The 17,564-nt window shown below is 50.7% G+C and overlaps 9 protein-coding genes across 12 annotated transcripts; 7 read left to right on the top strand and 2 right to left on the bottom strand.

Moving 5' to 3' along the window:
• The first annotated feature begins 95 nt into the window (after positions 1-95).
• LOC9647299 (serine/threonine protein phosphatase 2A 55 kDa regulatory subunit B beta isoform) lies at positions 96-2,938 on the top strand. 3 transcript variants are annotated; one of them, XM_024663886.1, is made up of 14 exons: positions 96-370; positions 606-709; positions 766-876; positions 941-1,060; positions 1,120-1,266; positions 1,319-1,410; positions 1,469-1,587; positions 1,650-1,773; positions 1,825-1,948; positions 2,009-2,077; positions 2,138-2,229; positions 2,288-2,365; positions 2,432-2,496; positions 2,564-2,938. In XM_024663886.1, exons 1-14 carry the CDS (start codon positions 241-243, stop codon positions 2,707-2,709), a joined length of 1,521 nt encoding a protein of 506 aa, XP_024519654.1. In that variant the 5' UTR covers positions 96-240; the 3' UTR covers positions 2,710-2,938. The 3 variants fall into 3 exon arrangements, with proteins under 3 accessions (XP_024519654.1, XP_024519655.1, XP_024519653.1); XM_024663887.1 differs by having other exon boundaries at positions 781-876; positions 2,432-2,502; positions 2,564-2,753; XM_024663885.1 differs by having other exon boundaries at positions 2,432-2,502; positions 2,564-2,753.
• Positions 2,939-2,974: 36 nt separating this feature from the next.
• LOC9647298 (ABC transporter G family member 7) lies at positions 2,975-5,882 on the top strand. Of its 2 annotated transcripts, XM_002990080.2 has the most exons (12): positions 2,975-3,237; positions 3,300-3,490; positions 3,544-3,694; positions 3,758-3,890; positions 3,955-4,156; positions 4,209-4,470; positions 4,528-4,659; positions 4,714-4,934; positions 4,997-5,209; positions 5,260-5,344; positions 5,425-5,586; positions 5,670-5,882. In XM_002990080.2, exons 1-11 carry the CDS (start codon positions 3,016-3,018, stop codon positions 5,578-5,580), a joined length of 1,968 nt encoding a protein of 655 aa, XP_002990126.1. In that variant the 5' UTR covers positions 2,975-3,015; the 3' UTR covers positions 5,581-5,586; positions 5,670-5,882. The 2 variants fall into 2 exon arrangements, with proteins under 2 accessions (XP_002990126.1, XP_024519619.1); XM_024663851.1 differs by having other exon boundaries at positions 5,425-5,882.
• On the bottom strand, positions 5,595-6,675 carry LOC112342284 (fatty-acid-binding protein 1-like). The gene is made up of 4 exons (XM_024663857.1): positions 6,300-6,675; positions 6,021-6,243; positions 5,873-5,964; positions 5,595-5,817 (listed from the first exon to the last, which is right to left on the bottom strand). Exons 1-4 carry the CDS (start codon positions 6,625-6,627, stop codon positions 5,681-5,683), a joined length of 780 nt encoding a protein of 259 aa, XP_024519625.1. The 5' UTR covers positions 6,628-6,675; the 3' UTR covers positions 5,595-5,680.
• A 106-nt stretch (positions 6,676-6,781) lies between these two features.
• Positions 6,782-8,832, top strand: LOC9647272 (uncharacterized protein At2g17340). The gene is made up of 12 exons (XM_024663854.1): positions 6,782-7,078; positions 7,135-7,200; positions 7,250-7,316; positions 7,399-7,467; positions 7,533-7,673; positions 7,722-7,850; positions 7,902-7,988; positions 8,074-8,148; positions 8,211-8,288; positions 8,342-8,419; positions 8,482-8,544; positions 8,608-8,832. Exons 1-12 carry the CDS (start codon positions 6,909-6,911, stop codon positions 8,686-8,688), a joined length of 1,104 nt encoding a protein of 367 aa, XP_024519622.1. The 5' UTR covers positions 6,782-6,908; the 3' UTR covers positions 8,689-8,832.
• A 636-nt stretch (positions 8,833-9,468) lies between these two features.
• On the bottom strand, positions 9,469-10,015 carry LOC9647297 (GDSL esterase/lipase At2g03980). The gene is made up of 2 exons (XM_024663858.1): positions 9,746-10,015; positions 9,469-9,682 (listed from the first exon to the last, which is right to left on the bottom strand). Exons 1-2 carry the CDS (start codon positions 9,984-9,986, stop codon positions 9,495-9,497), a joined length of 429 nt encoding a protein of 142 aa, XP_024519626.1. The 5' UTR covers positions 9,987-10,015; the 3' UTR covers positions 9,469-9,494.
• A 115-nt stretch (positions 10,016-10,130) lies between these two features.
• On the top strand, positions 10,131-12,046 carry LOC9647296 (SWI/SNF complex component SNF12 homolog). Its single transcript, XM_024663852.1, has 2 exons — positions 10,131-11,751; positions 11,817-12,046. Exons 1-2 carry the CDS (start codon positions 10,151-10,153, stop codon positions 11,938-11,940), a joined length of 1,725 nt encoding a protein of 574 aa, XP_024519620.1. The 5' UTR covers positions 10,131-10,150; the 3' UTR covers positions 11,941-12,046.
• LOC9647295 (phosphoinositide phosphatase SAC1) lies at positions 12,039-15,477 on the top strand. The gene is made up of 17 exons (XM_024663850.1): positions 12,039-12,115; positions 12,173-12,377; positions 12,454-12,619; positions 12,690-12,921; positions 12,975-13,051; positions 13,112-13,290; positions 13,342-13,439; positions 13,491-13,624; positions 13,674-13,793; positions 13,846-14,140; positions 14,189-14,310; positions 14,367-14,480; positions 14,538-14,732; positions 14,784-14,951; positions 15,003-15,105; positions 15,160-15,314; positions 15,363-15,477. The coding sequence occupies exons 1-16, from the start codon at positions 12,050-12,052 to the stop codon at positions 15,301-15,303; spliced, it is 2,418 nt and encodes an 805-aa protein (XP_024519618.1). The 5' UTR covers positions 12,039-12,049; the 3' UTR covers positions 15,304-15,314; positions 15,363-15,477.
• LOC112342294 (pentatricopeptide repeat-containing protein At2g13600-like) lies at positions 15,417-16,017 on the top strand. The gene is made up of 2 exons (XM_024663871.1): positions 15,417-15,890; positions 15,988-16,017. The coding sequence occupies exons 1-2, from the start codon at positions 15,417-15,419 to the stop codon at positions 16,015-16,017; spliced, it is 504 nt and encodes a 167-aa protein (XP_024519639.1).
• On the top strand, positions 15,805-17,546 carry LOC112342293 (pentatricopeptide repeat-containing protein DOT4, chloroplastic-like). The gene is made up of 3 exons (XM_024663870.1): positions 15,805-15,890; positions 15,961-17,016; positions 17,080-17,546. Exons 2-3 carry the CDS (start codon positions 16,041-16,043, stop codon positions 17,544-17,546), a joined length of 1,443 nt encoding a protein of 480 aa, XP_024519638.1. The 5' UTR covers positions 15,805-15,890; positions 15,961-16,040.
• Positions 17,547-17,564: the final 18 nt, after the last annotated feature.

The following is a 17,564-nucleotide window of genomic DNA, read 5'->3' as shown; positions in this document are numbered from 1 at the left end:
AAGAGGGGTTTATACCTTGTGACGTGGAGGGTACACGTGGATGTGAGCCGGGTTGGGGCGGAATCGAGCTCGAGACCGGCTGTGTTTATATTACACAGGGGATCGCGAGGCTAGGGTTTTGTTCCCTTGCGAGAGAGTAATGCGGAAGGTGAGAAGGAGGGATCGGATGAATGCGGGAGGAGCTGGGATCGTCACTGTGAAATCCAGCAGCTAAGCAGGCGCAGGGCCAAATTCCAGAGAATGATTAGTGTAGGCAGCGCGAATGGAGCACCTGGGGGTGGGCAGGGCCACTCTGGAGAGAGCGCGAGCTTGGCATGGAACTTCTCACAGGTGTTTGGGGAGCGCATGTCCGGTGAAGAAATCCAGGAAGGTAAGAGGGAGTTTTTTTCTTCTTAATCAGTGATTGGAATTCCTGTCCTAGCTTACAAGCATACACACACTGAAACGCTCCAGCATAACTTAACTGCATTTATTTTGTGTTCCTTCCTATCGTCTCGCTTCGCTCGAGACGAGAAGGTGTGGGATTTGGTGTCTAGGAGCTGGATGCCAATAGTGGTTTTTTCTTCGAGACTGTAGTTGACACCTGGGTTCTGGATTGGTTGCAGTTGACATTATATCCGCAATCGAATTCGACAAGACTGGTGATCATCTCGCAACTGGAGATCGCGGAGGGCGAGTAGTCCTCTTTGACAGAAGTGATGATAAAGAGGTGCGAAGAGAAAGTCTGGTTTTTTTCATTAACTTCAGTGGTACTATATATCCTAGCTTGTCTTGCTGCAGCTAAAAAACCGCAAAGAGTTAGAAAAGGCTGACCATTCGATACCTAGGCATCCGGAGTACCGCTACTCAACAGAGTTCCAAAGCCATGAACCAGAGGTGCGCTTGCTCTATCGTTGAAGCGTGTTGATGCTACATTACTTTTTTTTTTTGGCTTCCCCAGTTTGACTACCTCAAGAGCCTGGAGATAGAGGAAAAGATCAACAAAATCAGATGGTGTCACACGGCTAACGGCGCTCGTTTTGTTTTATCCACTAATGACAAGACCATCAAGCTTTGGAAGGTAGGATTTCTATTCGGATTAACTTGACGCGTATGTTGCATCCTATGAACAACGAGCAGATCACAGAAAAGAAGGTCAAGAGAGTTACAAAGCTAAACGTGGAGACGCCTGAACCATTGGGTCCTAAGAAGGCCTCGTTGATACACAACGTGGCTCAAAATTTTGAAATTCCTCCCGGTGGGATTCCGTCCCTTCATTTGCCAAAGGTATGCTGCTGCTGCTGCCGCTTTTTCTTCTTGTTGCTAAGCTTTGCTGCAGGTTTCTTGCACCGAGACAGCACCTTTTGCCAGATGTAGAAGAGTTTATGCAAATGCCCATACATATCATATAAATTCGATTTCCAATAACAGGTCAGCTGTTTGCATTGTGGGGCGCGTGTCTGACGCTGGTGCTCTCTTTTTTATGCAGTGATTGCGAAACGTATATTTCTGCTGACGATTTGAGAATCAACTTATGGAATATGGAAATTAGTGACCTTAGTTTCAACATTGTTGATATCAAGCCAGCTAACATGGAAGATCTTACAGGTATAGTCGCATCTCCGGTTCAGTTTTTCATGTCTGACAGGATGATGTTAACCTTTGTACAGAAGTTATAACGTCTGCAGAGTTCCATCCCTCCCACTGCAATACTCTTGCTTATAGCAGCTCAAAGGGAACAATTCGTCTTATAGATATGCGGCAATCGGCTCTTTGTGACCGGCATGCTATATTGTAAGTTCTTGTCTTCTACGCCTGGACTGAAGTTCCATCCTTCCAATGTAGGTTCGAGGAACAGGAAGCTCCTGCAACAAGATCATTTTTTACAGAAATTGTTGCCTCCATCTCGGATATCAAGTTTTCTCGTAGTGGACGGTACATTCTCAGCCGCGACTATATGACATTAAAGGTTTGGCGTTTGTTTTGTTTGCTCGGATCTTTCATTGTTAACGTTTCTTCCTACTTTCAGCTTTGGGACGTGAACATGAACGCCTCTCCGGTTGTGTCTTTCAAAGTTCATGAGTATTTGAGACCTAAGGTTGCGTCTTTCGATGTCGTTCGGGTGGTCACTGACTTTGCTGGTTCTTTTGCGTTGCAGTTATGTGACTTGTATGAGAACGATTCTTTATTCGACAAATTCGAGTGCTGTTTAAGTGGCGATGGCCTCCGTGTAGCAACCGGATCCTACAGGTATGGAGGATTCGAGTTTCCAAGTGTGTGTGTGACGAGCTTTTTCATTGCTTTCCAGTAATTTGTTTCGTGTGTTTGGGGTGACCCCGGGTAGCGATGAAGCGACTACTTTGGAGTGTACTAAAACGCCAAACAGGTACGAGAAAAAGAGAAAGCTTCTCTCCGGAGTGGATTGTTCTAACGGTTTTCGTTGGTGATGAAGGCGGCAAGCACAAACCCCGAGCAGATTCAGCCGTTTCCCTGCCCTCTCTCGAGGGCGGCGACGAGGTGAAGGTTTCTGGAAAGTTTCAGTTCTCGTTTTTGTGATTGATGGTTTCTTCTTTTGCGTTTGTAGAGAATGGAGGCAGTGGCGCCGCTTCTGGGAGTGAGATGAATGGCAGCTACGATTTCTCATCAAAGCTGTTGCATTTGGCGTGGCATCCGTGTGCAAATCTCATCGCATGCGCCGCCTCCAATAGCCTGTACATGTATTATGCTTAAGTAGAGTGAGAGCGAGACAAAAAGAAAGAGAAAAAAAAAACAAACAAAAAAAGGTGAGAGTATCCAGCGATCGATCGAAGAGTTATTTCTTCTTCTTTTTCTTCTTCTTCGTCTTCCTTGCAACAATCTTCTTCGCGAAAGAGAAAAGAAATAAGCAAATGCAAGCAAGCAAGCCATTCTTTGTAGACTGACTTCAAACTTTTCCAGTAATAACCTTGTGTCAATGGAAGTAAAAGCTTATCATTCAAAGGAGCTGCTTAGGTTTTTATTCTTTGCCGCGAGGGAGTGGAGAGGGAATTCCCCCCGATGGCGGCAGCTGCTGCTCCGGCGATCCCAGTGCTTGTGGCTGGAGGAGTAGCAGCTCTCGTCCTGAAATTCTTCTCCAGGAGGCCACCAGCAGCGCCAGAAATCCAGGAAGAAGCATCCGATGATGGTAAAGATGCTTCCTCCGCTCCAGAGGTTCCCCCGATCACTCTCAGCTGGCACAAGATCTGCTGCGCGCTCCAGGCCAAGGATGGAATCACGACGGTGAGTGGATATTTCGATCGATGGTCTCATCACTCGCGATGCGATTGCTCTCTTTCGCTTAGGTGAAGCGCCTGCTTAAGAATCTGAGTGGAGAAGCGAAGGCAGGGAGGCTTCTGGCGATCATGGGGCCATCTGGCTCTGGAAAGACGACCATTCTTAACGTTCTAGCCGGGCAGCTCGCTGCATCGCCTCGACTCAAGCTTACGGGGCTGCTCTTTGTCAATGGAACTCCCTGCGTTTCTACGTCTTACAAGTAAGCTATCGGCTAGCTTAATATTAGTTTTTCATTCATTCTATTCATCGCAGGGTTGCATATGTCCGGCAAGAAGATCTCTTCTTCTCTCAACTCACAGTTCGCGAGACACTCTCCCTTGCTGCTGAGCTTCAACTGCCGGGATCTAGCACTGCTGCGGAGAGGAGTCGCTACGTGGATGACATACTGCAACGCTTGGGGCTGGTAGTTCTATTTTGAACTTGTTTTGTATCATTAAAAACTTCTGTGAGCCATGGAACATTGTAGGTGCGCTGTGCGGACACGCCCGTGGGTGATGCCAAAGTGAGAGGCATCAGTGGTGGAGAGAAAAAGAGGCTGTCGATAGCCTGTGAACTCATTGCCAGTCCATCTGTAATTTTTGCCGACGAGCCAACTACAGGTTTGTTTTGTGCTACGCAGTTTCGGAGTCATTTCTGATTCCTTGGACTTTTTCCCTTGGCCAGGACTTGATGCATTTCAAGCAGAGCAAGTGATGGAAACTCTCAAGAAACTTGCCCAAGATGGTCATACCGTTGTGTGTTCGATTCATCAGCCTCGTGGATCAATCTATTCCAAGTTTGACGACCTCTTATTGCTCTCGGAGGGATCAGTCATTTATGCAGGCCCGGCACAAAATGAAGCTCTAGCATATTTTGCAGGCCTCGGGTTTGCAGTTTATATTTTTCAGCATGAAATCTCTGACAGAAGTTTATCGCAGGCATTCGTGTCCAGAACACGTAAATCCGGCGGAATTTTTTGCCGACCTCATCTCGATCGATTATAGCTCCCCGGAGAAAGAATCAGCCTCAAGAAAGCGCGTGGAAGCTTTTGTGGAAATTTTTGCGACTACACTGTATGCCACTCGATCACTTTCTGGGACCGAGCCAGCTCCCGTAAAGCTTTCCACACAACATGTTACACAGCAGAAGGTTGGGTGGTGGAAGCAGTTCAGGCTGCTCTTTAGACGAGCCTGGCTGCAGGTATGTACGCGTGTGCAGGAACCTTTCGAAGAGCTTACTCCGTTCATTTATTACCAGGCAATACGCGATGGCCCGACAAACAAAGTGCGAAGTAGGATGTCCGTTGCAGCTGCCATGATCTTTGGCTCGATCTACTGGAGAATGGGGCGTTCCCAGACGTCAATTCAAGATCGTATGGGTCTCCTTCAGGTCTGTTTTGAATTGCCTTGTAATGGATTTATGTAAGTTCACTCCTCTCTACAGGTTGCAGCTGTGAACACTGCAATGGCTGCACTGACCAAGACTGTCAATGTCTTTCCTAAGGAACGTGCTATCGTTGATAGAGAGAGAGCCAAGGGAAGCTACGGTTTGGCACCTTACTTGGCTGCGAAGCTCATAGCGGAGATGCCAATTGGTGCTGCCTTTCCTCTCCTCTTTGGTGCCATTCTCTATCCAATGGCTCGGCTCCATCCATCAGCAAAGAGGTGATACCTTGTAGTAAACTACCACTCACTTCCATTCTAAAGTTGGTTTGCATGCGCTACAGGTTTGGTAGTTTCTCAAGCATTGTGACTGTAGAGTCTTTCGCGGCGTCGGCTATGGGATTGTGTGTGGGAGCCATGGTTCCCAGTACGGAGGCAGCAATGGCACTGGGACCATCGCTCATGACCGTGTTCATCGTCTTTGGTGGCTACTACGTGAACTCGGAGAACGCTCCCGTCATGTTCCGCTGGATTCCGCGAGTGTCACTCATAAGATGGTAAGCATTGAATCTACTTTCTCGGCTCTGAGCAATGTCGTTCAATGCAGGGCTTTCCAAGCACTGTGCATAAACGAGTTTAAGGGATTAAAGTTCGAGTGTGACAAACCGTATGATCTTCCCAACGGGGAACAGGTATTTAATACTGATCTTCCTGTGTTTTTGTTCTTGATGCGATCTTGCGCTTATCGAGAAAATGTAACGGCGTGCTGCAGGCACTGGAAAGATTGGGATTCGGTGACAGCACTATAAACAAGGCAATGGTGGAAGAAGGCCGAATTCTCCTCTTTTGGTACACAATGACATACGCATTGATGAGGAAGAACAAGCCTCGGTACCAACGTATTGTAGCACCAGATGAGAGCTCATAACACCGAGTAAGTGGTTTTCAAACAAGAAAGAAGCTCTCTCGCATTTTGCTTTTTTATTTCCCGGCATTGGAATCAATCAAACAATGCAGATATAAAGTACTCAACTCAGCATCGAGGAGAGTCCTGCAGCGATCGCCTCCTTGCCAGCCACGTCAAATGGCTCGTCACCAATGTAGAGATCAAACAGGCAGCGGCACAGGAGTTCGCTCTTGACGCTCCCGACCTCCTGGCCATCGACTGAGAAGGAAGAACAGAAAATTGTAACTCGAAGAGCTATGAATTGCGAACTTACTTCTGGTGGACAGGACGTGACCGGGGAGTCGGACCATGTCGATGGCTGTCCCCTTTGGCAGCTTGATATCCTCCTTGAAGAGCTGAGTGAAACTGTGGAGGAGCAAAGAGATGAGATCGAGTGCTAAGAAAGGAGAGAAGCAACAAACCTCTGGAGGAGTTCTTTGTTCTCGGCCCCGGAGAACTTCTTGATGCGTCCGCCAATGGATTCCTCAAAGGCGCTGCGCACGGTGCCCATCTTGAGCTTGCCGTAGACGATGACGAGCCGGACGCTCATCTCCGCATCCATGCATGGCAGCTCCGCCAGCGAGATCGCCTTCTTGTCATCCTTAAGCTTGAGCTCGCGGAGCTTGGCGGCGTTGGCATAGATTCCTGGACGAGCGAGCACACATTGTCAGAGATGGAAGCCAAAAGATGGGAGTTTGAACCAAAGGCGTAGACGACGATGCTCTTGAGGCCCAAGATGCTCTTTTTGCGCAGTCCCGTGCCGGCCAGCTCCAGCTTTGCGCCATCGCTGTCGATCCAAGCAGGGAACTCGGCCCCGGTGGAGGATTCCACGGTGAGAGGAGGAGAGGGGAGAGCCATGGATATGGCGGCAAAGAATGGCGATGGAGAGGGAGGAGGAAGAGAAAGCTTGAGATGAGCATATGAATAATTCACTGCTACCGCGACTGCCGCGGCGGCTGCTGCTGCCATAGCCGCGGGAGGTCCCGGCGATCGACACGGCGGCATGCCACCGCGAGCCATGGCCTCCATTTTCTTTTTCTCTCTCTCTTTCACGGCTATCTAAACCTAGGTAGGAGTTTGTCCTATTACACCCCAGTAGAAAACACGTTGGTCGTTCCTCTTCCATGAGAGCTTCCAAGATATCAACCCTTCAAACATGCTCACTTTAACTACTTCCCCCTCTAGGTACATTGTAAGGAAAATTTGCGATTTACGATATGGTTGAGAGGTTCCACCACCTTGGTCTCTTGGACACTCTATTTTTTCTCCACTTGGGGTTTAGGGCGCGCAGGATTTTAGGCTAGCAAGGAATGGAGAGCGCGGGCGAGGCTGTGGTCTTTCCCTTGCTCAAGGAATGGGTGGATTACACCTACAGGCCGTGCACCATCCCCTATCGATTCCCATCGGATCCGCCACACCAGCCCACCCCCACCGAGATGCTCTGGATCCAGCTCTTCCGCAGATCGATCCCTTCTTTCAGGTTCTACTGTGAGCGATTCCGCACAGATTCTCAAATCGCCTCGCGTTTTGCCCCAGCAAGCGAGCGGAGATGGACGATTCGGTGCCCGACGCAGCTGCCAAGGCGCGTGTGTTTGCATCGAGGTAAGAGAATCTCTTGCAAGTGATGGATCTTATTTTCATGGTTTCTTAGATTCGGGAAGATGCTAGACGATCTAGAGGCCAATCCGGAGAGTCACGGTGGACCTCCTGATTGCATTGTAAGTTTCCTAGAGATCATTCATTCAATCCAATGCCAATCGTGGTCGTCTTACATTTTTTCTTTTCTTCTTCTTTCCTTAGCTTCTTTGTAGGCTTCGAGAGGTATGTCTCCGTGAAACTGGATTCCGAGATATCTTCAAGAGTGTCAAAGTAAGTTGGCCTTTTCTCTTTGTAAAGTGTTCCTCCCTACTTAGTGCGTTTCTCTTTCTATCTAGGACGACGAGAACGCTAAAGCCTTCGTTTTGTTTGAGGAAGTTGTAAAAGCCGCGGACGCCGTAGCTGACGATGGTGGGCGATTGGAACACCTTGTCAAATGCTTGCTCGCAGGAAATGTGTTTGATCTCGGCTCCGCAGAGGTAATCAATCTCTTGAACTATCTAGTCGCTAAAACTCGTGAACTATAGCTCGCAGAAATGTACAAGAGCGATGGCATGTCTTTTGTCAAGAGTGTGGAGAAATTACTGCCTCGTCCTTGGGTGATTGACGATCTAGACAAGTTTAAGCTTATGTGGCTACGTCGATCCTGGAAAAAGGTGAGAATCTGTCATTTCTTGTGTGATCTTTAAAGCGTGCTTTGTTCACAGGCCGTCATCTTTGTCGACAATGCGGGGGCTGATATCATTCTGGGAATCATCCCTTTGGCTCGAGAACTCCTTCGACGAGGTACACAGGTGGCTGCATTCTTTCCATGCTCTCAATCTCAAAGTTTTTGGAACAAAGAAGCCTGTTTTTTATTTGTATGCTTCCTCCTTTTAGGTGGTCCTGGCTGCCAACGAGCTGCCTTCGATCAACGACATCACCTACGCGGAGCTGCTGCAAATCATGTCCAAGGTTTGAAGTCTCGGGTTTTTTGTCGCTTTATTGACTCGTGGCATCGTTTTCGTGTTTTCAAGCTGAAAGGAGAAGACGGAAAGATACAGGGAGTCGATGCTAGCGGCCTCATGGTTATCAACACTGGGAACGACTTACCCGTAAGCTCACTCCAAGTTTTCATCTAGAAACTCACCGAGTGACGACTTTTCAGGTGATCGATTTATCATCTGTGTCGCAAGAGCTAGCTTTCGCAGCCGCTGATGCCGACCTTGTCATTCTGGAGGGGATGGTAACTTCCAATTCATGATCATGCCTGTGATTCTTATCACTGATCATGCTACATTGTTACAGGGAAGAGCCATTGAGACCAATTTGTACGCGCAGTTTCGTTGCGACTCCCTCAAAGTAGGAATGGTACGTAGCTATGTGATGCGTGTGTCAAGGCTCCGAAGAGGTTACTAGGAGAGTTTTTTACAGGTTAAGCATCAGGAAGTGGCCGAGTTCTTGGGGGGGCGACTGTACGATTGCGTCGTCCGGTTCACCGAGGTGATTGCGTGATAGCAAGATTGCAAGTTGAATCTATAGGGGCGCAAGCTATAGTACTTCCAAAATGGGATGAAAGGTAAGCTATGGAATAGCTCCAAGCTCGAGGTATGTAGAAGCGATTATTTTCTTAAAAGAAAGATGGATACTTGCCAAACACTTTCGTGAAGTTCTACCACAGAGAAGCAAGGTGGCGGATGTTGAAAGGAAACGTTTCTCGCAGAGTCCCGTTCCAAAACCTGTGAGCAGCGATCCGGTTGAAAGCACTTGAAGGGTGTGCAATGTCCCAGAAGAGATACTGCGATGGGTTTGAGCAGTAGCTATCGGTGGCATTGCACCATCGTCCACCTCCAACCGGGCAGCAGGGATCCACAGTGCTGGACAATCCAAAAGCACCTGGCTGCTGGATCACACCCATCATCAAGTCGTGGAGATTCGCGTACACGATGTGGAGTCCGAGGTGGGAGGAACTGAAGTCGCGGAGGAGCTGCTGGAGAGCTCGGTTGTAGGCCCGGGCCGAGGACTCCCCGGCTGGCTTGCAGGGAAGAGAGCGCTTCTCCAGTGGCGGACACCCGATGATCGCCGCGGACACCACCACCATCTTGCGAGCTCCACACGAGTAGAGGCGGCGGAGGTCGCGCTCGAGCGATCGCAGCAGCGCGGCGAGGAGCTCGAGCGGAGCTTGGCTCCCGGTGGCTCGCACGGCGTTGGCGACGTCGTTGGTGCCGATGTTGAGGTAGAAGATGGCGCGGGAGATCGTCCGGTGGCCGTGGTGCTGCTCCAGCGTTGTGCTTAGCTGCTCGAAGTCGCCGATTTGCTGCTCAAACGTCCGGATGCCTTGCTTCGAGTGGAGGACAAAGTTCGTGAGATTGGATCATGGCTTTTCTTCTCCTTACCAGGCCGGTGGTGTTGAAAATCCCAGCGCTGGCGGACGCGAAGTTGGCCCCGGTGCTAAAGTTGCCGCGTTTGTCGTGGAAGTTTGGAGGATATGGGAGTCCCAGGAACGAAGCTGTCCAGCAAAGCGTTCTTGAGAGAAGCAAGAATGGAAGAACAAGACGAGAGTTCTCGATACCAATGTAGTCTGTGACGATGAGCCCGTCGCTCCATCGCCCCGTGGATCGCCGGCCCTCGAAGTTGATCCCATACGGCGGGTGATTGCACTTGGCGGAGGTGTTGAAGAAATTGTTGTTCCCGGAGTCGACGAAGGAATCGCCAAAGACGAAGAGCGCAGGAACATCGTAGCGGTGCTGAGGAAAAGGAGCGCCGCTTACGAGCAAAGAAGATCGCAAGAGCGCCAGGAGCAGCGGCAGCATTTCGATCGAATCGATCGATCATGGCGAGAAGAGCCACAGGCGAGCGCGCAGAGATTTAAGTAGTGGAGCATTTCATGCCAAGGCGATGGATGGCATCCGGGAAAGCAAAAAGAAAGAATTTTATAAAACTCCAAGAACCCTAATCTCAAGAGCCCTAGGAGGCGATGGCGGCAGGGCAGCCAGGTGCTGGGGCGGGGCAACCTTCCTCGTCCGCCACTCCAGCGGCGATGATCCAGCAGCTCCAGCAAGGGCAGCAACAGCAGCAGCAGCAGAGCCAGCATTTGGCCGCGCAGATGCAAATGGCGATGGCGGCGGCGGCGGCGGGTCGCAATGGCGGGATGCTCAACAGCGCCGCCGGCCCCCTCCAGCAGCAGCTCCTCAAGCAGCGCCTCGCGGTGGGAGGCGTGGGGGGAGGAGGGGGCGTCCAGGGCAGCGCCGGTGGGATGATCAAACCCCAGCCACACCAGATCCATCAAATGCAGATGATCCAGATGCAAATGCTCCAACAGCAGCAGCAGCAGCAGCAGCAGCAGAGATTGGCGGCGGCGGCAACGGCGGCAGCGGCGATCAAGAGCGGCGAAGCCAATCCCGCCGCTAGGCGCAAGAGGAGGAAGATCGGCGATAGGCAAATCCCCGATAGAGTTGGAGCTCTCCTCCCCGAGTCGGCGCTCTACTCGCAGCTGCTGGAGTTCGAGGGCCGGGTGGACGCGGCGCTGGCGCGGAAGAAGCTCGAGATCCAGGAGAGCGTCCAGAATCCACCGCGCTACCAGCGAACGCTACGCATGTACGTCTTCAATACGTATGCGAACCAGGTAAACAACCACGACCCACACATGGGATACAACCCGGGCGAGCCACCCTCGTGGACGCTCCGGATCATGGGCAGGATCGTCGGGGACGATGGCGAGACCGAGAGCGCCGCCGCCAAGAGCTTGCCATTCCCAAAGTTCTCCTCCTTCTTCAAGAGGATCACCGTCCAGCTCGACCCGGCAATGTATCCCGAGAACTCCACCATCGTCTGGGATGCGTCGAGGAGCACCGGCAACAACAGTGGCGGGATCATCTCCAGCAATGGCAGCGGCGGTGGCGGCGGCAGCGCTCCCGTGGAGGGATTCGAGATCAAGAGGAAAGGCGACAAGGAGCTGACCGCGATCATCCGGCTTGACATGAAGTATACTCCGGAGAGGTACAAGCTCTCGCCGCCGCTGGCGGAGCTCTTGGGTGTGGAGGTCGAGACGCGAGCTCGGATCATCGCGGCTTTCTGGCACTACATCAAAGGGAAGAAGCTCCAGAACCCGAGCGATCCCACCGTCGTCAACTGCGACTTGCCACTCCAGAGAATCCTGGGCGAGGACCGCGTCAAGTTCACGTCCATCTTGAACCGGCTCCACCAGCATCTCTCGGCTCCACAACCCATCCAGCTGGAGCACAAGATCAAGCTGAGCGGCAAGAACCCCGCCGGGAACGCGTGCTACGACATCGTGGTGGACGTGGTGACGCCGCTGCAAAAGGATATGGCGATGTTCTTGGCCAACATGGAGAGGCACAGGGACATCGAGGCCTACGACGAGCTCATCTGCAGCTCCATCCGCAAGATCAACGAGCACCGCAAGAGGAGAGCCTTCTTTCTCGGGTTTAGCAACTCGCCGGTGGAGTTCATCAATGGTCTCATCGCTTCGCAGAGCCGGGACCTCAAGATCATCAATGGCCAGGCCAGCCGGAACGCGGAGAAGGAGCGTCGATCGGATTTCTACTGCCAACCATGGTTTGTGATCTCGATTTGCTTTTTGGCTGTTCTTGTTTCATTGATCGGTCGAAATTTTCGTGCAGGGTGGAGGACGCAGTGATCAGGTACTTGAATCGAAGAACAGCCAGGGTGGCGGAAGCTGCGGCCAATGCGGCACCAGCGGCGGTGGCGTTGGCGACAGCGAATTCTTCCGTGACTCCCAGCTAAAGCTTAGCTTGATTCGAGAAAGAACAAAGAGAGGGGAAACTACTATATCGCTACGAAGAACACTTGTACAATTTTTAATCAATTTGAAGAACCCTAATTCCTTGCTGCTATGCCGACGCCTGGCGGTGGCGGCAGCTACTCCCTGGAGAAATTCAAGCTCTACGAGACGCAATCGGTGCGCTGTGCTTGATGCGATTTGGATTTGTGTGATGATCGATTGCGTTGTTGGCAGTGGTTCTACCTGGTTGCGAGGGATTCCGAGAAGCGGCACTGGAGAATCCTCAAGATCGACAGGACCGAGCCTGCGGAGCTCAATATTGTGGAAGATCCCGTCGTCTACACCAAGCACGAATGCGCGGGGAGCTTGCAGAGGGTCGCCGAGGGCAACAAGGCCACTGGTGGACTCCATCTCGTTACCAAGGCTTACGGCATTGTCGGTGAGCGACCGTTCCTCCTCTAGCTGAGCTCAGCCACGATCGATCGAATGATTGGATCATCTCTTTCTCTTTGCAGGGTTTATCAAGTTCCGCGAATCACATTACATGCTCCTTGTTTCCAAGCGTCGCCAGATTGGAAGTTTGTGTGGTCATGCTGTGTATGCGATCGATGAGAACCAGCTTCTCACCGTTCCTCATCCCACTGTCCAGACCGAAGTAGCAGCTTCCAAGACCGAGCTCAGGTAAAAAAAAAATTCTTCGTTCTGCTCCATCCGTGTTTCTTCGTCCTCTTCCATTTTGTTCTTCTTACAGGTATAGGAAGCTGCTGTCTAGCGTGGATCTCACCAAAGACTTCTACTTCAGCTACACGTACAATCTCATGCACACTCTCCAGAGGAACGCACTAGAAGCGGGTGAAGGTGCGGATAGTAACATTCCTTACGACAACATGTTCGTCTGGAATGCTTTTCTGACGCTGGGAATTCGTCGTCGTCTTGGAAACACCAGGTGGACTGTGGCGCTAGTTCACGGGCACTTTGAGCAGGTACTTGCTACTTGCTCGTTTGCTGTGCTGAGAAGAATTCGGCTTTTTGTCAGGCAAAGCTTTCAATCTATGGTCATGTTTTCTCCCTCACGCTCATTGCACGGAGGTCGCGGCATTTTGCCGGGACGAGGTTCGCTGTTTTCCTTTCTTTGGTTTTTAACTTTTTCATGTTCTTTATGATGACGTGCAGATATCTCAAAAGAGGTGTGAATGATAAAGGCAGAGTCGCAAATGATGTCGAAACCGAGCAGATTGTGATTGACGAGACCAAGCCGGGCCTCATGAGCTCTGTGGTGCAAAACCGTGGATCCATCCCGCTCTTCTGGTCACAAGAAGCTTCTCGCCTCAGTCCAAAGCCCGACATTGTCTGTGAGTGCCTCGGATGCTTTTGATTGCGTATGACTAACAGTTCTTGTGCAGTACAAAGATATGATCCGGTCTATCTGGCTACCAAGCTGCATTTTGAAGACCTTTCACGAAGATATGGCGATCCAATCATAATTCTCAACCTTATAAAGGCAAGTGTAGTCATATTAGCGTTAAGCTCTTATCGTGTGAATCCGGTGTAGACGGTGGAGAAAAGACCGCGTGAAATGATGCTGCGACGTGAATTTGCAACTGCAGTCGGTTATCTCAATCAGATTCTTCCTGAAGAACGTCGTTTAAAGTTTATCCACTGGGACTTCCACAAGTTTGCCAAAAGGTGTTTTGTTTTTCGTTCTTGTCTCACCTCATTGACGCTGTGATTCCAGTAAGTCTGCAAATGTCTTGGCTGTGCTTGGAGCTGTTGCAACTGAAGCATTGGACTTGACTGGCTTCTACTACAGCGGGAGACCATGGAAAGAAAAAAAGAAATTTCAACGTCCGTCTTTGTAAGCTTTCCTCGTGGTCTGAACTGTTTACGGTAACAATATTCTCTGACAGATACACTGGGGGTTCTGAAACGGCAAGCTCCAGCGATACAGTAAACTATGACCGAGGGAGGACCTTGCAATCTGGAGTTTTGAGAACAAATTGTATTGATTGCCTGGATCGCACAAATGTTGCGCAGTACGCATATGGCTTGGCAGCACTTGGACGGCAACTGCATTCCGTTGGAATCACAAACGTACCGCGAGTAGATCCTGACAGTACCATAGCTGCAGCTCTGATGGACATGTACCAGAATATGGGAGATGCATTGGCTCTTCAGTATGGTGGCTCCGCAGCTCACAACACCGTAAGAACCATCGACGCTGATTAGTCTTACATATAGTGCTGCTGCCAGGTGTTTCCTGAGAGGCATGGGAGGTGGAAGGCGACCACGCAGTCTCAAGAGTTCTTGAAGTCAATTAAGCGGTACTACAGCAACACTTACACTGACGGCGAGAAGCAAGACGCGATGAACTTGTAAGCACTTGAAATGTTTCCTCTTTTCCTTTTTTCACGACCATGTGTCTGCCCAGGTTCTTAGGCTACTTCCAACCGCAAGAAGGAAAACCAGCTCTGTGGGATCTTGATTCAGATTACTACCTTCATGTCGCTGGCTGTGGCGAGGAATTGTTTGAAGATTTCGTCTTGTAAGTAATTAATTTATTAGTGTGGAGATGCTCAGTAACCAGCTCGTGGTATTTTAGGAAGCCGTCGCCGAAAGTTGAAGCCAGCAGCTCAAAAACGACGATTTCAAAGCTATCGACTTCCAATGACGAGTCCACTCGGTTGAAGCTGACATCATTTGATAAAATCATGCAGGTGACGAGCGGATTACTGAAGGTAGTCTGCACTCAGAGTGATTCAGATCCGAAAGGAACCTGCACGGCCCCTGATGCTGCGTAAGTATAAGCGGAATGGAATAAGAAATAGCTAACCCCGTAATTCTACAGAGAAGTGCAGTTAAAGAGTCCCAACTGGCTGTTTGGCCAACGGAAGCATGAGGAGCCGCCAGCAGTTGTGGCGTCAGAGCCATTGCAAAAAGAGAAGCAATCTGAAGTTTCTACGGAGGACGATTGGGTAGGACTGGTGATGCCTTCCGAACAGGATGTATCTGACAGGCAAGAGCTCAACTCTTTGTCTTTCTTCGTCTAAATTGGTTTTCTTGTTAGTCTATCCCTTACGACGGAGTCAGAGAAATGGTATGGGAGCGATCTTCTTTTTGGAACTGTCGAAAATAGCCCGGCTTATCTGCACTACGCTCAATTTTGCGAGGTACGGTGTCCCTGTTATTACTGATTAGATGAGTGATGGTAGTGGAAAGTATAGCAGGTTGGAAGCGTCAATCCCTTTGATCGTGGCACGGACGAAACAGACTACTTTTGTGACAACAATCAAGACGACGGGGACGTTGCATCAGCCATGGAGGCTGCTCTGGCCGAGTTTGATGAACTTTGTGCTCTAGATTCATAGGCTACTACCAGGTAAGAATCGGGCGAGCGTTCTCTTTTCCAAACTAATTTTCCTTTTAGGGGGAAGTTAATGGTTCCAAGGCATAGGGTTCTTCTGCCTAATGCCCCGAGGCCATGCGAACAAGCGGCGTGTGCGCAGGGGAGTCCATTTCCATCCAGGTATGCAATCACAGGAAGAATAAGGAAGGAGGTTTAAAAGTAGAACTTCTTGCGGAGCTTAAAGCGTGCGCTAGAACAAGGGACCTTGACCGAGGGAGAAAAATTCACTCTTTAATCAGTGTGCGTGAAGAAAGATCCAACGTTTACTTGGCCACTGCCCTCATCAACATGTATGGAAAATGCGGCATCCTGGCCGAAGCTCGACGTATTTTCGATGGAATGCCGTCTCACACGGTTGTATCATGGACTGCGTTGATTCTGGGACTTGTAGAGAATGGCCAGGAGGTGGTGGCCTTGGAAACGTTTTCTCACATGATATCCTCGGGAGCGGTTCTTCCGAATTCTCGAACCTATGTAGCAGCATTGAAGGCTTGTAGCCGTCTGGCAGCGATGGAAGGCAGCAGTGCAATGGACGGTAAGGCTGTCAAGGTGAGCTCCTTGGAAAAAATAATGTTTTTGCATTGCGAGCTTCTTAAAACTAGTGGCTGCTGTGTTTCAGACTTGTATGTGGCGAGCATTCTTATAGATGCGTACGCCAACTCCGGAAGCTTGGTAGACGCTGGAAGAGTCTTCGACTCGATGGGGTGCCGGAACGTTGTGTCGTGGAATTCACTCATACTGGGGCATGCTGAGAACGGTGAAGAAGATGTCGCTTTGAAGTTACTTGAGTGGATGCTGTGCAACAACTCTTGCAAGCCGGACGGTCGGACATTCCTTGCTGCAGTGAAGGCTTGCACAAATCTGGCAGTGAAGGAAGCGGTTCGTGAAAGCGACGAGACAGTCGCCAAAGTTCTCTCTTTGGAAAAGGGCCTGGCAGTGCATCTTCAGCTGACAAGGTGTTGCAAAGACCAAGACGACATCTTCATTGCCAACGCACTTGTCGACATGTACGCAAAGTGTGGGAGCTTGGCGGATTCTGAGAGGGTCTTTTACGGCATGAAGAATCTCACGGTCGTGACTTGGACTTCGCTGATGCTCGGTTACGTTGACAATGGCCGACAGGAACTGGCCTTGGAGCTGTTTGTGTCAATGGCAAACCTTGGAGCTGTTTGTCCACCCAATGCCAGGACCTTTGTGGCAGTACTCAAGGCTTGCACGGGCATGGCAGAGAAAGAGGAGGTGACAGTGGTGAACGACAAGTCTTACAAGCAGCTCTCTCTGGAAAAAGGACTGGCTCTTCACTCGGAAGCTGCGAGACGTGGCTGTGACATCGAAGTGTTCGTCGCAAACACCTTGGTTGACATGTACTCCAAGTGCGGGAGCTTGGAGGACGCAAGCAGGGTGTTTTACCGGATGCCACACCGGAACGTGGTGACGTACACGGCGCTGATAACAGGTTTCTCCGAGACTGGTGAAGCGAAGCTCGCTCTCGAGCTGTTTTCGCTCATGAAACGAGACGGAGGCTGCGTTCCGGACAGTAAAGCTTTTGCGGCTGTGCTCAAGGCCTGCGGCGGTGCCGTCGACTTGCAAATGGCGAGAGAGGCTCACGCAGCTGCTTGCAGGCGTGGCCTCGAGAGCGATCGACTTGTAGCCAACTCCGTGGTAGACACGTACGGTAAGTGCGGAAGAATTTCCTGCGCTCAGCATGTCTTTGACACGCTGTGTTGCAGAGATACAGTGACTTGGACTGCTCTTATTGCTGGATATGCCCGTCAAGGCGACACCGATCGAGTACTGGCACTTTTCCATGAGATGGAAACAGCGGGGTCCCGACCAAACGGTACGACTTTTGTGTCTTTGTTGGCCGCGTTCAGTCGTGCGGGGCTTGTTGACTCTGGGAAACTTTGCTTTCAGGCAATGCGTTCTCGGTACGGGGTTGATCCGGGCATGGAGCACTATCTGTGCATGGTGGATTTGCTCGCACGGGCCAACTTAGTGGAAGCTGCCGTGGAGACTCTGGAGCGAATGCCATTCAAACCCGAGGCGCTGGCTTGGAGAACAGTCCTGGGCGCGTGTCAAGATGGAAACTTCGGAGCCGGGAAGATTGCTTTCGAGTCACTGGTGGGAGCCAAAGGAGATCACGCGGCTGCTTACGATTTGATGGCGAACATCCACAGCTGCCTGGCGAGATCTCTGCACCGGTGAGAAGGTATGTGTGCTGCC

This window comes from Selaginella moellendorffii, unplaced genomic scaffold (assembly GCF_000143415.4).
Source record: "Selaginella moellendorffii unplaced genomic scaffold, v1.0 SELMOscaffold_104, whole genome shotgun sequence".
Lineage (NCBI taxonomy): Eukaryota > Viridiplantae > Streptophyta > Lycopodiopsida > Selaginellales > Selaginellaceae > Selaginella > Selaginella moellendorffii.
Note: the sequence above shows the minus strand (reverse complement) of the source record. Positions and strands in the feature narration are given on the sequence as shown.

Coding starts and splice junctions, on each gene's coding strand:
- LOC9647272 (XM_024663854.1), top strand. CDS start 6,909: ATGGAGAGCGCGGGCGAGGCTGTGGTCTTTCCCTTGCTCAAGGAATGG. Junction 7,317..7,398: donor GTGGACCTCCTGATTGCATT/GTAAGTTTCCTA, acceptor TTCTTTCCTTAG/CTTCTTTGTAGGCTTCGAGA. Junction 8,149..8,210: donor TGCTGCAAATCATGTCCAAG/GTTTGAAGTCTC, acceptor CGTGTTTTCAAG/CTGAAAGGAGAAGACGGAAA.
- LOC9647295 (XM_024663850.1), top strand. CDS start 12,050: ATGCCGACGCCTGGCGGTGGCGGCAGCTACTCCCTGGAGAAATTCAAG. Junction 12,378..12,453: donor CAAGGCTTACGGCATTGTCG/GTGAGCGACCGT, acceptor TTCTCTTTGCAG/GGTTTATCAAGTTCCGCGAA. Junction 14,141..14,188: donor GCTCCGCAGCTCACAACACC/GTAAGAACCATC, acceptor TGCTGCTGCCAG/GTGTTTCCTGAGAGGCATGG.
- LOC112342284 (XM_024663857.1), bottom strand. CDS start 6,627: ATGGAGGCCATGGCTCGCGGTGGCATGCCGCCGTGTCGATCGCCGGGA. Junction 6,244..6,299: donor CATCGTCGTCTACGCCTTTG/GTTCAAACTCCC, acceptor TCGCTCGTCCAG/GAATCTATGCCAACGCCGCC. Junction 5,818..5,872: donor TCACGTCCTGTCCACCAGAA/GTAAGTTCGCAA, acceptor CTTCCTTCTCAG/TCGATGGCCAGGAGGTCGGG.
- LOC112342293 (XM_024663870.1), top strand. CDS start 16,041: ATGGGGTGCCGGAACGTTGTGTCGTGGAATTCACTCATACTGGGGCAT. Junction 17,017..17,079: donor CTCCGTGGTAGACACGTACG/GTAAGTGCGGAA, acceptor GCAGAGATACAG/TGACTTGGACTGCTCTTATT.
- LOC9647298 (XM_002990080.2), top strand. CDS start 3,016: ATGGCGGCAGCTGCTGCTCCGGCGATCCCAGTGCTTGTGGCTGGAGGA. Junction 4,660..4,713: donor ATCGTATGGGTCTCCTTCAG/GTCTGTTTTGAA, acceptor TCCTCTCTACAG/GTTGCAGCTGTGAACACTGC. Junction 4,935..4,996: donor CTCCATCCATCAGCAAAGAG/GTGATACCTTGT, acceptor CATGCGCTACAG/GTTTGGTAGTTTCTCAAGCA.
- LOC9647299 (XM_024663885.1), top strand. CDS start 241: ATGATTAGTGTAGGCAGCGCGAATGGAGCACCTGGGGGTGGGCAGGGC. Junction 371..605: donor CGGTGAAGAAATCCAGGAAG/GTAAGAGGGAGT, acceptor GATTGGTTGCAG/TTGACATTATATCCGCAATC. Junction 2,503..2,563: donor AGGGCGGCGACGAGGTGAAG/GTTTCTGGAAAG, acceptor TTGCGTTTGTAG/AGAATGGAGGCAGTGGCGCC.
- LOC112342294 (XM_024663871.1), top strand. CDS start 15,417: ATGCGAACAAGCGGCGTGTGCGCAGGGGAGTCCATTTCCATCCAGGTA. Junction 15,891..15,987: donor TGGACGGTAAGGCTGTCAAG/GTGAGCTCCTTG, acceptor GCATTCTTATAG/ATGCGTACGCCAACTCCGGA.
- LOC9647296 (XM_024663852.1), top strand. CDS start 10,151: ATGGCGGCAGGGCAGCCAGGTGCTGGGGCGGGGCAACCTTCCTCGTCC. Junction 11,752..11,816: donor GATTTCTACTGCCAACCATG/GTTTGTGATCTC, acceptor ATTTTCGTGCAG/GGTGGAGGACGCAGTGATCA.
- LOC9647297 (XM_024663858.1), bottom strand. CDS start 9,986: ATGCTGCCGCTGCTCCTGGCGCTCTTGCGATCTTCTTTGCTCGTAAGC. Junction 9,683..9,745: donor CATCGTCACAGACTACATTG/GTATCGAGAACT, acceptor TTTGCTGGACAG/CTTCGTTCCTGGGACTCCCA.